This window comes from Sinohyriopsis cumingii, chromosome 17 (genome assembly GCF_028554795.1).
Source record: "Sinohyriopsis cumingii isolate HCF-2022 chromosome 17, ASM2855479v2, whole genome shotgun sequence".
Taxonomy (NCBI): domain Eukaryota; kingdom Metazoa; phylum Mollusca; class Bivalvia; order Unionida; family Unionidae; genus Sinohyriopsis; species Sinohyriopsis cumingii.
In genome coordinates this window covers 117615034-117629895 of record NC_142977.1, presented here as the reverse complement: position 1 = coordinate 117629895, position 14862 = coordinate 117615034, and the positions used below count along the sequence as shown (strand labels likewise).

Here is a 14862-nt window from a genome sequence, read left to right as displayed (position 1 = left end):
CACAACGGGTTGGTAAGATAATGACAACATTCGAAGGGTATTAGCAAAATGAACAATGAAGAGTCTAGTGCTCTTTTCGCTAATAACGTCTTAGGATCTATTAGCAAATACGTTTTCGTAAGCTTGTTTCTAAATTAAAAAACAAAGATTTCATTACAGCTCTGCATAATCAATTCAAGGCGTGTGTAGGCCTGCATTTGGATTTGCAAAAGAATTGCTAGGCACTGTGGATGTAACTTAGAGAAAACCGTGCACATTTATCGAGTCATACATCACGTGGAAACACCATTTGTACTCATCATAGACAAATACTTTATATGATTAAACATGCTAATAATATGCATCATGACTCTGATCAGACTAAGCATGAATTTTTGGGAGACCATTAAAACTATATTATGACTGGATGTTAAAGAGATAACTTCTACTACCCCGTGTTTAAACTTAACGTGCATTTCAATTCGACATCCATAAATTACCTGGTCTATACATATAGTTATTAGAGCCTCCTTCGTTCCTTATATTTTAATAGCAAACATTTGCATCCCCAACCCCATAACTGGCATTAATTTCGAAAGGCCACAGTACATTTGTACTAGGAATCAGTAAACATATATGAAGTGAGACGTTGCGCCATATTCATATTTTTATGAGATCCTCCGCTTTCTGCCCTGTGTTCATTTAAGGCCCTCACAACTTTATACGAACAATAACAAAAACTGTAATGAATGTCATGTGTTGGCCAAACAGATGCGTACGTTTAGTCCAAAGGAGTTTGCTGGTTTTATATAATCAAATACCGTTTATTGGACAGAAAGGATTAGACATATGTCAAAACATATATAGTAAAATAATTTCATTTGTTAAACTTCCAGCAGTTATGAAGTCAAGAAATTTATTTCTGCATTTTATTTCTTTTTTATTTTTTTATTTCTTAACATAAACAACCTTCCGTCGCGCTCTCTCCTTTCATACAGAAATCGAACTTATAGCATACGTGTGTTTCTGACATGAAACGCGTGACAGCGCTATAAGTAACTATACCTAAAATTCCCTGGACTATCTCAATTGTAAGGAAAACATCAGATTTAATGAAAATAATTCACTTTCTTTATTTACGCTCAGTCTGTAAGCTAGGCCATTCAGTCTGTAAGCTAGGCCACTCAGCCTGTAAGCTAGGCCACTCAGTCTGTAAGCTAGGCCATTCAGTCTGTAAGCTAGGCCACTCAGCCTGTAAGCTAGGCCATTCAGTCTGTAAGCTAGGCCACTCAGTTTGTAAGCTAGGCCATTCAGCCTGTAAGCTAGGCCACTCAGTCTGTAAGCTAGGCCACTCAGCCTGTACGCTAGGCCACTCAGATCGGCACTGTCTGTGACGGTTGCAGTTTATGTGTCTTTAAATACACTGAGACACTTGACTTTTAAGTTTTGCGAGCCGTTTCTGAAAGACGTATGTGCCATGTACAGGCTTGAGATGATGTATCACCTCTGAAAAGTTTCATGATAGAACCTGAGTCAACCGATTGGAAGTCCAGCACTTTAACCACTTAGTTATGATTTTGAATTGTGACTGAATTTCATCGTTAGATACTACGACATGAACGTCTACTGAACGATTCCGATAGGCGAGGGGCGAGGAAGATATCACGGAGTGTCAAACCATTAACATAATTTGCGTTGACAATGAAAAACGTCTCGATAATCTTAAATGAACGGTTTAACAGTAAAATGATGCTTGTAAATTCCATATAAATTTATAATTGGGCTCCAATGTAGTTCAAGAATCGTAACTCTTGTAAGTCTTGGTACCTTTTACCATCCTAGTAAAATTGCTGGCAGGTAATGTCTCCAGAAAAATGGCCTGAGTTGTCGATGCAAGGAAAAAATCTAACTTTTACATAAATGGAAATTACTTTGAAGTGTCCTGAAGAGATGATATCATCCGAAGATAGCAACATTATGGCACAATATAACACATATGATCATTATTTAATGAGGGTCATTTTTCTCCATGTCCGGGGTGTTGGTGTTAAGGTTCATTAACAAAAGTGTAAATTCTCTACCTTGGAATATTGACCCCTTAGATGTAGCAAAATGACACCAGGTCATTATCCTCAGTAGAAACGTTACTCCTGGGGAGGTTTTCTTTACACTGGCGTTGCTGACGCACATGTATAAATAAAATGACCTTTGTTTCTTCACTATTGGCAAACATACAATCATACTTTGCGCTACTTTAGAGTAGTATGTATATCTATAATTTAAAAAAAAAATATTATTCATGACAGTAAATTGTAATGGGCATGTATAGCTAAATTTTCATTTACGTGCATAAGTTCTATTATAACTTATTAAGAGTGTGTAATTTTGTAGGATATATAAGCAGATGCTTACGTACGTGTTTACGGTTACTAATAATACTATTAATAGCAAACATGTTGACAAGTTTGGGGTTGTCTCCCATTGAACAGGTCGGTAAGGTGGGTTCTTTTGAAGAATTAAGTTATTTCCTACTGGATGGATTTGGCCATGTGGGTTCTTTTACGGTGTGTGAGATTTGCAGTGTCACGTAGGAGTAGGTGCAACATTGCGTTTTTCCATCTCTTATGCCTGTATAGATAGACATGGCTAGGGATGAACGATTGTTTTCATTCATATTGCTTGTGGACTTGATGTAACGTCAAGTCTGCAGACGTATTTGATGTTGTATTTAGTTATTATCTGAGAGCAAACATTTGTTTAGATTATTCATTGGAACTACAAGATGCTCATTGAATTAAAATATTGACTATTGCGAATTATTCAAAGGAGTTCTTGAAAAATCCTTTTTGATCCAACATGTCTGCTAGTTGACCAGCACATTCAAGGATCTGAAATTCATAGGGAACATTGTATTCTTTTGGGACTTGAATAGAACTTTCAGGAATTATTTTGGATTCAGTTCAAGATGCTGTAAGTTCCTCTTACATTTTCAATGTGCGGTGAATTAGTTAATGACCATAGAGTCATAACAATAGTAATATATGATACACGGACAACGTTAATTCTCCTTTAAATTTTCGTTAAAGCTACGCGTTGTTACTAGTTCTATTTAGAATAATGGTTCGTATAGTGAATTGGTAAAAGTTTTTACCGAGACACTTGACAATATTAGTTGGATAACTTTCTAGAGAACCATGTGCGATAAACAATATACATATTCCATGAGGCGTATAACATGGGACTCATGGAGACAGGAGTTTCAACTCTGGGTGTTTAATCCACATTCACGTCTGCTACACCTTTCTTTGAATACCGAATTACCAAGCCATCAGATACCAATGAAGTTTGACCTGCTGGTATTTCTTGATGAACCCAATCAAATGTTAAAATTTCAGACAAAATTATTTTTCAAGATGGTGCTTTGTGAGCCAAGATGGAAATTGCAAAATTAACATTTGCATTTTTTTGGTGAGGAACGATATTGGTTTGATTGTTTTGAATCAAATCGTATCACCTGACTTAACAACAGGCACATGAGCGAAGCTATGTGATCATAACTTGCTGACAATATGCAGAGAACCTACCTCTATTTACTTCAATTGGCATAGAGTTATTTGGATTCCCTATTTCCAATCAATCTTAACAGTATGTTTGATCATCTAGCATTCAAATATTTTAGTTCCAATATCCAGTACAGTAACACTAATTGTTTAACAATTTTATATTATGGTTTATGTGCTGTGTTATAGCTGTTTGGTACTGCAAAGTTTCATTTTCAGCAGTTGAAGTGATTTTTCAGTTTTTCGTCTTGAAAATTATTTTATTTTACAATTACTACCCTTGAAGACTTTTGTATGAAATTGGGGAGGGGGAGGGTATCAATCTACGATTTGTTTCCAAACAATCTTGGGAATTATCTCTGTACGTAAGTAACAACGAACGGTCACATCTACACAATCCTTTTACATTTGTGAAGCTTCTCGTCTATATTCTAGAATTATCAGACACTCGGACAGCTTAATGCCTTATAAATGGGTTTGGATTTCTCTCTCGTATTCTAATATCTTTTCGTGATTTGTACAAGACAATGTTTACGGATTTCATTCGAGTGTGGTCGTCAATAATGCCAAAAATAATACTGGCATTTTTTCCCGCCTAGATTTATTGTAAACATTCAAAAGGTATTGATCTGTATCGCTAATACAATACACTGATACTGTAACTGGCTGCACCACATTGTCAGAGGTGGACAAAACAGGTGGGACATCCATGTCAAGGTAATGGTCACATGTTGACGTTTTTGTAAAGCATTCTCCGATGAATGGATTATATGCTGCCAAATCTCCCTACCATGTTCGACACAATACAAGTCAATGCTGGCAAAAACAGACTCTAACAATTTACATTTGCTTATGTATAGACCAACATTGGAGGAACGCTTTTCCTCGGTTATAAGCTGACATGATTAGTGATTATCACATGGGCAGGGAAACTGACCTCAACAGTGGGGAACTTGTAAGGTCCAATGATTATCAGCGGAGGAGGGGGGGGGGGAAATAAATTCAAACTCAAACTATTTTTCAAAAGATAATTATGACTAAAATACTTTTCGGACAGAACACGCGAGTAAATCTTATTTTGCAATAATAAATTTTAGTTGTATTTTCAATATAAAAATTAGTTGCCTTGTACTGGTAACACAACGCCGGACACAGACTTTTTCACTTTGGTATTTATTTGTTGAAATGGGTTTCGTATTGAGTGTTCCTATCAATCTGAAATATAGGAGATCGTAAATAGCCGGCTAAAGAGAAATATCGACAACACGTATAAAAACAAATATTGTAACGACAAACATGCTGTGAAAAGACGAATCTAAATGTGGAAGGTAAAATTGGACTGGATGGTAAAATGAATTTGCTTGCAATAATCAATCGGGGCATGAGGAAATATATAATGCAACTAGAGAATTAGAGATATCTGTATCATAATATATATATATATATATATATATATATATATATATATATATATATATATATATATATATATATATATATACGTACTTTTCCTTATTTTCCTTCTGCATAAGTTTAGCTATGTTTATAAAAGGTCAGTTATTGCAGCATATTTGTAATTTTTTTCGTGTTGACTCGTTTGTAAAAGGTTGTGAATATTTCTGAATGGTATGGGCCTACGACTCGGTGCATAGAGTCAAGCCTTACCTCGAGTACGAAGATCAAGCATAATGTCTACTTGAATGTAAAGTCATATAGCGATCATTAGTTTAGTCTGCAAACTAAAGCTAATTTGATGATACGTTTTCTGGTCACTGCAACAGGAGATTTGTTGTAGTTGTTGTAGTGTTTAACGCCATTTTTCAGCACACGATAGGCTATACATCGCGGCCAGTATTAATGGTGGAGGAAGAACCCTGAAAAACCCAGGGAAGAACCACCGACCCACGAGAAGCTACTGGCAGGCTTTCCCACGTACCCAGGCTAGCCGAGCCTTGGACTCGAACCCACGCAGACAGAGGTGAGATGGCAGTGATCCGTAACGGACAGCGCTTTAGACCACTCGGCCACTCGGGGCCCCGCAACAGGAGATAATGATCCAAGTTTAATAAAATAATCAAATGATAACAAATGGAAAAATGCAAACAAACAATAAAACCATTAGGACGTAAAATCGAGAAAATATTCATTGATTTACACAAAGTGCTGGTTTTCTTTCCAGGACTTTTTTTTAAAAGGGACTGGTATATATAAACAAGGTATCAAGAAAACACCACACTTGGAGCTAAACACGTCTAAAATGTAAACGAAATTCAAAGGATGATATCGGACTGTGCTAAATGATACTGTCATTGTCATATACAAGGCATTTAATTTTGCTGTCTTCATAATATTAACATGCTTTCAGATATAAAGCGAGTGATTCAAACATCCAGTTGCATTGTTCACAATTCAAAATGCACAGTTCAAAGTTCAATATTCAACGTTCCAAATTCACATTCTTTGAATGAATCAATAATGGGGATGCTTCACTCTCTTTCCTAACTCAACAATTCCTTGGAATTCCAACAACTTAAATATTTTTCCATTAATCATGGTATACCCAGTGGCGTCACTCGGGTTGGTGTCACCCAGTGCGGTAGCTCATGGTGTCACCCCCATGGTCCTCCTTCCGTAACAGACCATACATAATCCTTAGTAATGTCATTTTGGTGTCACCCCCTCTGATGGTGTCACCCGGTGCAGTCCGCACCCCCCGCATCCCCCTAGCGACGCCACTGCTGTGCCTGCTAGTCGTGTATTTAACTATGATCGGTTATCCGCTTATGAAATCCGACTAGACCGAGCAGTGTGTGCTCTGTAAAATTTGCAATTTTTCGTTTTGGTGTCACCCCTCTGAGATGGTGTCACCCGGTGCGGTCCGCATCCACCGCACCCCCCCCCCAGCGACGCCACTGGGTATACCTCATCCATGTAGATGCCCACGGAAATGATTTATCAGTGAGACGACTGCCCCTCCCTGTCTCACCACCCAACATTCACCTAACCTGGTATCACCCTGCTAGGTTGCCAAAATTATAACTATGTTGCCAAGTATGTTGCACTGTTGCCCTTTTGTCGACTATGTTGTCCAGTTACCAGCTATGAGGTACTTCCACCATCGATATTGCCCAGTTGCCTGTTATGATGTCAGCTATGTTATGAACAATGTTAGTTATATTGTCACGCCATAGTAAACCTATCTGGCAAATGCACTCTATAAACAATCGTTAAATTATTAAACTAAATAGCTCAATATATACATCCGATCAATCTTAGCAAAATATAAAAAAAATGCGCTCGTAACATCATCGTGAAGTTCCCTTTAAGTACACACTACATTTAAAACTCTCCTTTAATATAAATATATTAGCAAACTGACAGGCAACTCGTGTCTCCAATACGGTTGAATTCACCGAAAGTCGTATTATCGAGAATAAAAGCGGAAATGGTAAATCCACGTGACACTTTCGAAGCACGAAAGTGTGAAAAAAAAATAAATTAGAAATAGAAATGATTCATATTACAAAATAACTGCATGCGTACTTACACGCATCAGCCATTTCTCAAGTGTTTCCAAAAGAATGTGTGTCTATGAGTGGCCTACTTAAATTATTATCCTTGTTGCAGAAAACAAAATAAAAAATGAACAACAGAACTTTACGTTTTACTGAAATGCGAAGAACTTCTACTGATTATGCTATCACATGACATTCACATTTTATATTTGTCTTTCTAATGTTTTCAATTTATTTACTGTAATATTTACACACTATAAATATATCCCTTGTATTTAATGTTCCATTTTTTGGTTAGTTTTTGCTTTGGTCCACGTTTGACATTGTGAAATTGATTGCACCAAATCTGTACATCTACACACTATAGTACAAAATTCGAATTGGATTTTACTTCATTAGTGGGGAGTAATACTTCATTAGTGGGGAGTAAAATCTCATCCTACAACACCTGATGTGTTCTACTATATGACGTACAAATTTGATATACATTTTCACATATATAAGTCCACTCGTTTTGTTTTGCTGCTCTTTAACATTAAGTGTACAGAGCCCAATGGTTGAATATTTGAAATTGTGATCTTCATGTTTGACTTAAATTCATTGAATAATTTATTGAAATCTTGATTGCTGTACTCATTTAAAATATTTTTTGCAATGAATCTCTACGTATTTTAGCCATATTTCTGTTGAACAAGTTTACTTTTTAATACGTCGCGGTTGCTTACGTTCCGAGACCCATGCATATAAATCGTAAACTTGTTTCTGGTCTGATATAGTAGTATTCATTCTCTTGCATCTAGTTAGCAATATATATATATATATATATATATATATATATATATATATATATATATATATATATATATATATATATATATATACACTATTTGAGATGTTTATTGTATGAACAGAGGGGAGAAATGATGAGTTTATGATTGTATGGAAATCAAGCAAAAACGTACACGTGTTATTAGTTTAATTAAAATATATGCAAACAGATAATACAAATATAGGTTTTTAATACAATGATTTTTAAAAGCATATATACATTTGAATTCTGACCGTAGCAAAACAACTTCAAAACTCGTCTCTGTTATGAAGAGGTTTTTGGCCTAACGAGGTGTCCGTTGAAAGCAGATATTCATGAAGGTTTGGCTGAAGATAGTAATAAATCCTGAAATGAAAATCAGTTAGGTATAGTTGATAATGTGATAATGTCATGATCGAAATGAACTCTGAGTTGTCTAACAAAAAAGCACATTAGGTTTATGCCTCCAATATTCTGGAAGAAGGCACACTTTTTATAAATCAAAAGTCACGACACTGTCAAGAATTTTCCATAAAGTTGTATGAGGAACGGCAGTGTATTTATTTGACTGAACATCATCTTCACCCACTGTTTGAGAGTAACAATTTCCCCTGTTCTGTAACAAACCGAAATTTTCTGCAAACAAATATCCTGTTTTTATCAAGAATTCTGTCAAAAATTGTGTGAAGCAGGAAAAGTGTATTTCTTTCACTGATTAAAGACAAATTAGCTATTGGTTTTACTTGATAGCCTAAAATTCATGGATAAATTCATCAATGCACAATATTTCTACTAAAACAGTTTTAAGCGGCACCAATAAGCATAGAGGTCATCCGATTGAAATAGAAAGCAAACAGGAAATGCCATGATGTTTTCTTGACAATGAAACACGTGAATTTGATTTTGACGTGAGCTACAATTTGAATGTTAAATATTGATCCTAGGAAATGTAAGTAAACATGTGTTGCCTCTCATTGCTCCTGGCCATTGTAAATAAACATGAGTTATCTCACCTTGTTACTAACCAATGTAAGTAAACATGTGTTGTCTCTCATTGTTCCTAACCAATGTAAGTAAACATGTGTTGTCTATCACTGTTCCTAACCAGTGTAAGTAAACATGTGTTGTCTCTCATTGTTCCTAACCAATGTAAGTAATCATGTGTTGTCTCTCATTGTTCCTAACCAATGTAAGTAAACATGTGCTGTCTCTCATTGTTCCTAACCAATGTGAGTAAACATGTGTTGTCTCTCATTGTTCCTAACCAATGTAAGTAATCATGTGTTGTCTCTCATTGATCCTAACCAATGTAAGTAAACATGTGATGTCTCACCTTGTTACTAACCAATGTAAGTAAACATGTGATGTCTCACCTTGTTACTAACCAATGTACGTAAACATGTGTTGTCTCTCATTGATCCTGAGAATGCCTATATAAATTGGTTATGTAACTTTTGATAACGCGATTAAAATACAGAAATTTGATGTTTATACAGTAACCAGCGAATTTTGTACTACTTTATGATCAAATACTTAAAATATATATTAAATGTGCTATATTCAACATTTTTGACTGTGAAATATTTTTTTCTAAATTATTGCAATTGTTTTTCTTTTAACATTCATAACCAGAAGAAAGAATTCTGACGCGATTTCGATCTCGATTTCAGGGATTATCTTTCTTTTTTATTCACTCTCTCCGATGAGTTAATGTTATCATACCGTAACGTTTATGCTTAAGAATCATAAAGCCTTATACGATTTTTCATTTACTATAACCATGTATTTTAACACGTACAACACGAACATATTCCTCAGTAATGTGTGTATAACACATAGAAAACTTTAACATGATATTCTATGGAGTAAATAAATTGGAGATATTTACTTTCTGTTTATTGTAAATTCGAACTTAGAGTGGATAACACATCCCCTCCGCCAAAAGAAAACCCAGAGCACAAACACGTTAAACACCCGAAAATGTAACCAAAATAATATTTCGATGCCTTTTTTTTATTCAACATTAAAGCTGCCTTGTGACACTTTTGTCATATTTTAAAACTGCATGAATAACTCATTCGAAATATCACCAAGAAATGGTCTTTTTGAAATTCAGTTCCTTGTTGAATAAAACCCCTGTATCACTGGAATAAATTTCCATTAAGTTAGACGTTGCCCTTTAAAAACTTACATAAGCTACCCTTACTGTGGGCGAGATGGTAAAGAAATTACAAAAATTGGTCCTACACAATAAACAAAGGAAGTTTATTACATTACCTGATAAACTAATTTAAATTAACGCAAATTCTAATGAACATGAGATGGGCTGATGAAGAATGAATATACAAACAGTCCGACAAATCACTGTAACACTATTTACACGTACCACACACTTGTTATGAGCCATCCCTACAACATGGGATATGACAATAAGGTATCATAGATGCACAAATAAGGTACATAATAATACATAACATGGTCCATGTATAATATTAAGAACATGTAGTTGACTGCAATTCATACATGTAAAGGTGAGTGAATATTGCGGACTAGTGTTTTAATATTATTTGACATAACGATTTTTCGTCTGCTATCATTGAGCTCGGAAGTCCTGTGTATTTTTAATTTCATACATGTCACACTGCGATTTGGATCTGCACAATAAGTCTACTGCTTTAATATACTGTAACCTCAATTTATCTAAATGAACTGTGCGATGTGTCATTTTTTGCTTCAAATAACCAGTTTTCCTCCTCCTCCTCCTCTTCATCATCATCATCGCTTATATAATAACGACACTTGCAAAAATGTATTAAAAGCAAATGTTTTATTTTAAATAATTCATAAGGGCTGTTTTGTTTCTTTGTTAGGTTTATAAAGGAACATTTACACATCAATGGTTAAATAGTACAGCAGCAATATATTACGTGCCCAAGGACACATCGTCGTGGCCGAATTTGCCTGGTCTGAGCAGGATTCGAACTTGCAGCCTCATGATGTTGAGTTTGTGAGTATCAAATGTGGCAAAGTAGCTCCAAATTTGATGGATGTACTCACCTATTTTGATGCCTTTGGAACACACAATCCTTCCATGCACCACTGAAATAAAATGTATTGTGTTTATTTGTAAGAAAAAAGAAATGAAGATTGTGTACCCGTCACCATCTTCTGGTTAGTAATGGGAATAATTTTCAAGGAATTTAAAGAAGTTGCCTAATTGCTAATCGAGTGTAATTATGACGTAGCCAGTGTTATATTAGACATAAATGTTATATCTGTTGTATATATTGACTTGCCTCTATATGTTTAAAGTGTACAGCCTGCTAGACTGTGCATTACTATGTGCACATTTGTAAAGGTGGTCTCAAAACATCATGTAGCATGTATATGTGTGAAGTGTCGAATTTTGAATTACAGAAAATTTTGAAGTTGAATGCATTTAGCAATTAATGTCTATCACAGTTAAGCAAGAGAAGTCTTTGTGAAAGGTCACTTCGAACTTTCGTCGTTCATCTCCCCCATGTCAGTGCAAACTTCAAAGGAACAATATTTCCGACCCAGTGAGATTGACCAAGGTACCATAACACGGGGAGCCCAGATTGGCCGAGTGGTCTAAAGCGCTCACCGTTCCGGATCATTGCCATCTCACCTCTGTCTGCGTGGGTTCGAGTCCAAGGCTCGGCTAGCGTGGGTACGTGGGAAAGCCTGCCAGTAGCTTCTCGTGGGTCGGTGGTTCTTCCCTGGGTTTTCCAGGGTTCTTCCTCCGCCAGTTATACTGGCCGCCATGTATAGCCTATCTTGTGCTGAAAATGGCGTTAAACCCTAGAACAACAACAAGCATAACACAGCCTTTAGAAAGTACACATTTGAGCTACCAACCCTAACCGCTTGGTAGGAACCTATGTCCACTTATCATATTTTCAACGGGAAAATTGTCACGCACTGTCGTACACAGATTCTGAACTGTCTAAATCTGATGAAAGAAATTGTTTCTTTGGGGAAGATTAGGGACCACCGCCTACGATTGGGTAGAATAAATTAGTGCGTACACTTTAGAGCAATCGGACTTTAAAGTGACGACCCTAGTCTAAATTCTTTAATCTGGAAATTTCCTAGAAGAGGTAACTTTGTCTCGACCCCGTGGAAGCCTAAAGATTAGTGCTTTCCTCGTGAAACAAGAAAAGGGACCAGTTGGTCGTCGTGTGAAAAGAAAGGCATGTTTAGTGCTAGGACGCCCAAGTCCTGAAAGAAAACAACGACGAGGTACGCAATTTAAGTTTCAGGTAATATTTTATTATTGATTACTTGTGTTATGCAAATGTGTTTGCTGCTATTAGGTTTCTATATTATGTATCGTTTATTCAATTCATGGAAATGTGTTGATGTTAGAGTTGTTATGCAACTTGCTTTATTCAATTTCATGAACATATATTGATGCTAGAGTTAGTATGCAATATATTTTATTCAATTTCATTGAAAGTGTTGATGATATAATTGTTATGCAATTTACCTTTTTAATTATACAGTTATTAGTTCATTGGTAGAATTGATTGCATGCGATCCAAATGTTCATATGTGTAGGATTTCATATGCTTATATGAAATAACTAATTTTGTTGTTAGGACGATACAGATCATCGTGATTTAACGATAATTAACTAATTATATATGATTTTGTAATGCTTGGATAATCTTATAGTTAAGGAATGCCATGAGTTACATTTCTTTCGAATTTCATGCAACAGTAATCGAACATGTAGTAGCATATGTAAATTAATACGGTAATACTTAGTAGTCGTTGACGTGGTAATTTAAGACTTACCGATGGAAAGCGAGGTCAATGTCCTATCGTACTAAGTCAGAATTTACGCGGTGTGTGGATAGCCACAGGCTCTGAATAAAGAACGAAAGAAGAACGAGGTCAGAATAAAGGGACCAGAACGTTCATGAAGGGCAGAACCTATAGTTTAGGAAGGATGAACTAGGAAACGTTCATATACGGTCAAAATGAATGAAGGTGATGCAATCGATCGTGGACATTGAGCTCTTTCCACCTCTCGTTATGATGATGTAATAATTCCAAATTGGACACACCTGTTAAATTCTACTTATGTAAGCTAACTTGAATTTGAATTGCCGGTATTAATTTGTTCTCATTAAATTTGTTATTTTCTTGTCAAAAGGGGCTCGTATTGTTTTATTTCTTTACAGTATTCTCGCTCAGTTCTCTGTTGAAATTCCATTCTTCTTTCACTCCCTCCGGGCTATAATATCGAGGGAGGTCATCCTCTGGATAACGCCAGCCAAACCCAATTAACCACCCCTGATTCTAAGAGGGCGACGTTACAATATGTAAGTTGGTAGATCAGTGGAGTGAGTGAAGAATAAAAGTGTTCACCATAACAACGTGCATTGCACTTTGGCGCGCATTACTAAACCTACCTTACTCTTCTTTCTCTCAGCGCAATCTGTCAGAGGTCTTCACAGAGAGCAGTTGTGCAACTTTCTTTCGGTAGTGATACTTTTAGAATATAAATCTATATCTTCGTACATATTTCTTTCACAAGAAATAAAAGCTAGTTATTACAATGAAGTCTTGTTTCTGGTAAGGATTGTAGATACTTTATAGCAGCGGATGATATTTGCGTGATATCTGTGTCGCGTGTGAATTGTGTGAAGTTTGCATTGTCTCTATTGTAATTCCTGTTTGTATTTATACTTGAATGCTTCTTTTATATATTTTATGTTTAATTGTTGGCTACCCTACTTCAGCGAATACATTTATATTGACTAGTGACTGAATCGCCATTATTCAGTCACCCGGTCTACAATGAGGTCATCTACAATATACTGAATGTGTTTTAGTCACATTTAATCATACTTTCATTATAAGCAACACAAATATTGTGCTTCTAGCATATCCTTTTGTTAGCAAATACCATCTGATTAACACGATTGCTGGAACATAGCGGCAGCATTATTTCTGGAGAGAGAGAGAGAGAGAGAGAGAGAGAGAGAAGCCGAAATCTGAAGACAAAAGAAAATTAAGAGAGAGAGAGAGAGAGAGAGAGAGAGAGAGAGAGAGAGCGAGTTAATACCATATTGTGTCCACAACTGGTTCCTCTTGCTGCACCGAAATATGCATCTATGCATTGGTTTGTTACCGGATGTTTACATTCCATGAAGCGACAAATATCCCCAGACACAGCCTTAAATAAACAACAACAAATAAATAAATTTGTAGTGTATGAATCCTCTTTATGTTATCAAATACGGTAGGTAAAATATTTCAGATTGATGTTTGATTCCTGATGGTGGCAGTTTTAGTCTCTGCTCTTAAACTGTTTCTCTTTGTTCCGTGAATAACACTTGGATGACGGTGGCAATGGGGATATGGGATATTGTTTCAGAGGTGTATATCGGGTCATTGCAAATCTCAATGCATTACAACGCTGACTTGTTTATTTAAATATTCCCTTCGTTTTATTTACATTTACATGAACTACTGAGAATTAATTACAAGTACACTAAGACAGTCATGCATGCCTTCAGTCCTAACCAGGATAAAATGTCTATAACAATCAGTATATGTAAGGCAACATTATCTAAAAATAGATGATCGGAGATTGTGTTCAATGAACCTACTAGCTGAGCTACAACCCAGTGCTCTAGAAACATGGGGGCCACGTTCGAAGGAAGTGTAGGAGGTCATTTTGAAAGCTAGATCTAGCCGGGTCCAAGGACCAGGTGGTATACCATTCAATGTGTACATGATGTAACCTAGGTGTGGGGGTGTAGTGGTTGTCTAGGGGTGGGGTTCTTCTTATAGACTTTAACGAATTATGAGAAGTTCCCCTGGTCCTTATTCAGAAGGTTAATTCTGGACACTATATTATTTATTGACTAAATATATTTATGGCTACGAGCCCCCAGTCAGCAATGCCGACAGTTAAATTAAAAGAAATACAAAGATGAAATTTAAACAATAACAATTTAATAAA

General features: G+C 36.0%; 1 protein-coding gene across 1 annotated transcript in view; it reads right to left on the bottom strand.

The window, feature by feature from the left end:
- Positions 1–8053: 8053 nt before the first annotated feature.
- The window catches only part of LOC149779731 (A disintegrin and metalloproteinase with thrombospondin motifs like), a 39175-nt gene continuing 32366 nt past the window's right edge, over positions 8054–14862 (bottom strand). Inside the window, exons 11-13 of the mRNA XM_089938676.1 lie at positions 13960–14070; positions 10920–10961; positions 8054–8228 (exon numbers count right to left, since the gene is read on the bottom strand). Coding sequence (XP_089794802.1) covers positions 10920–10961; positions 13960–14070 — 153 coding nt within the window. The 3' untranslated portion in view covers positions 8054–8228. The remainder of the gene's footprint in view (positions 8229–10919; positions 10962–13959; positions 14071–14862) is intronic.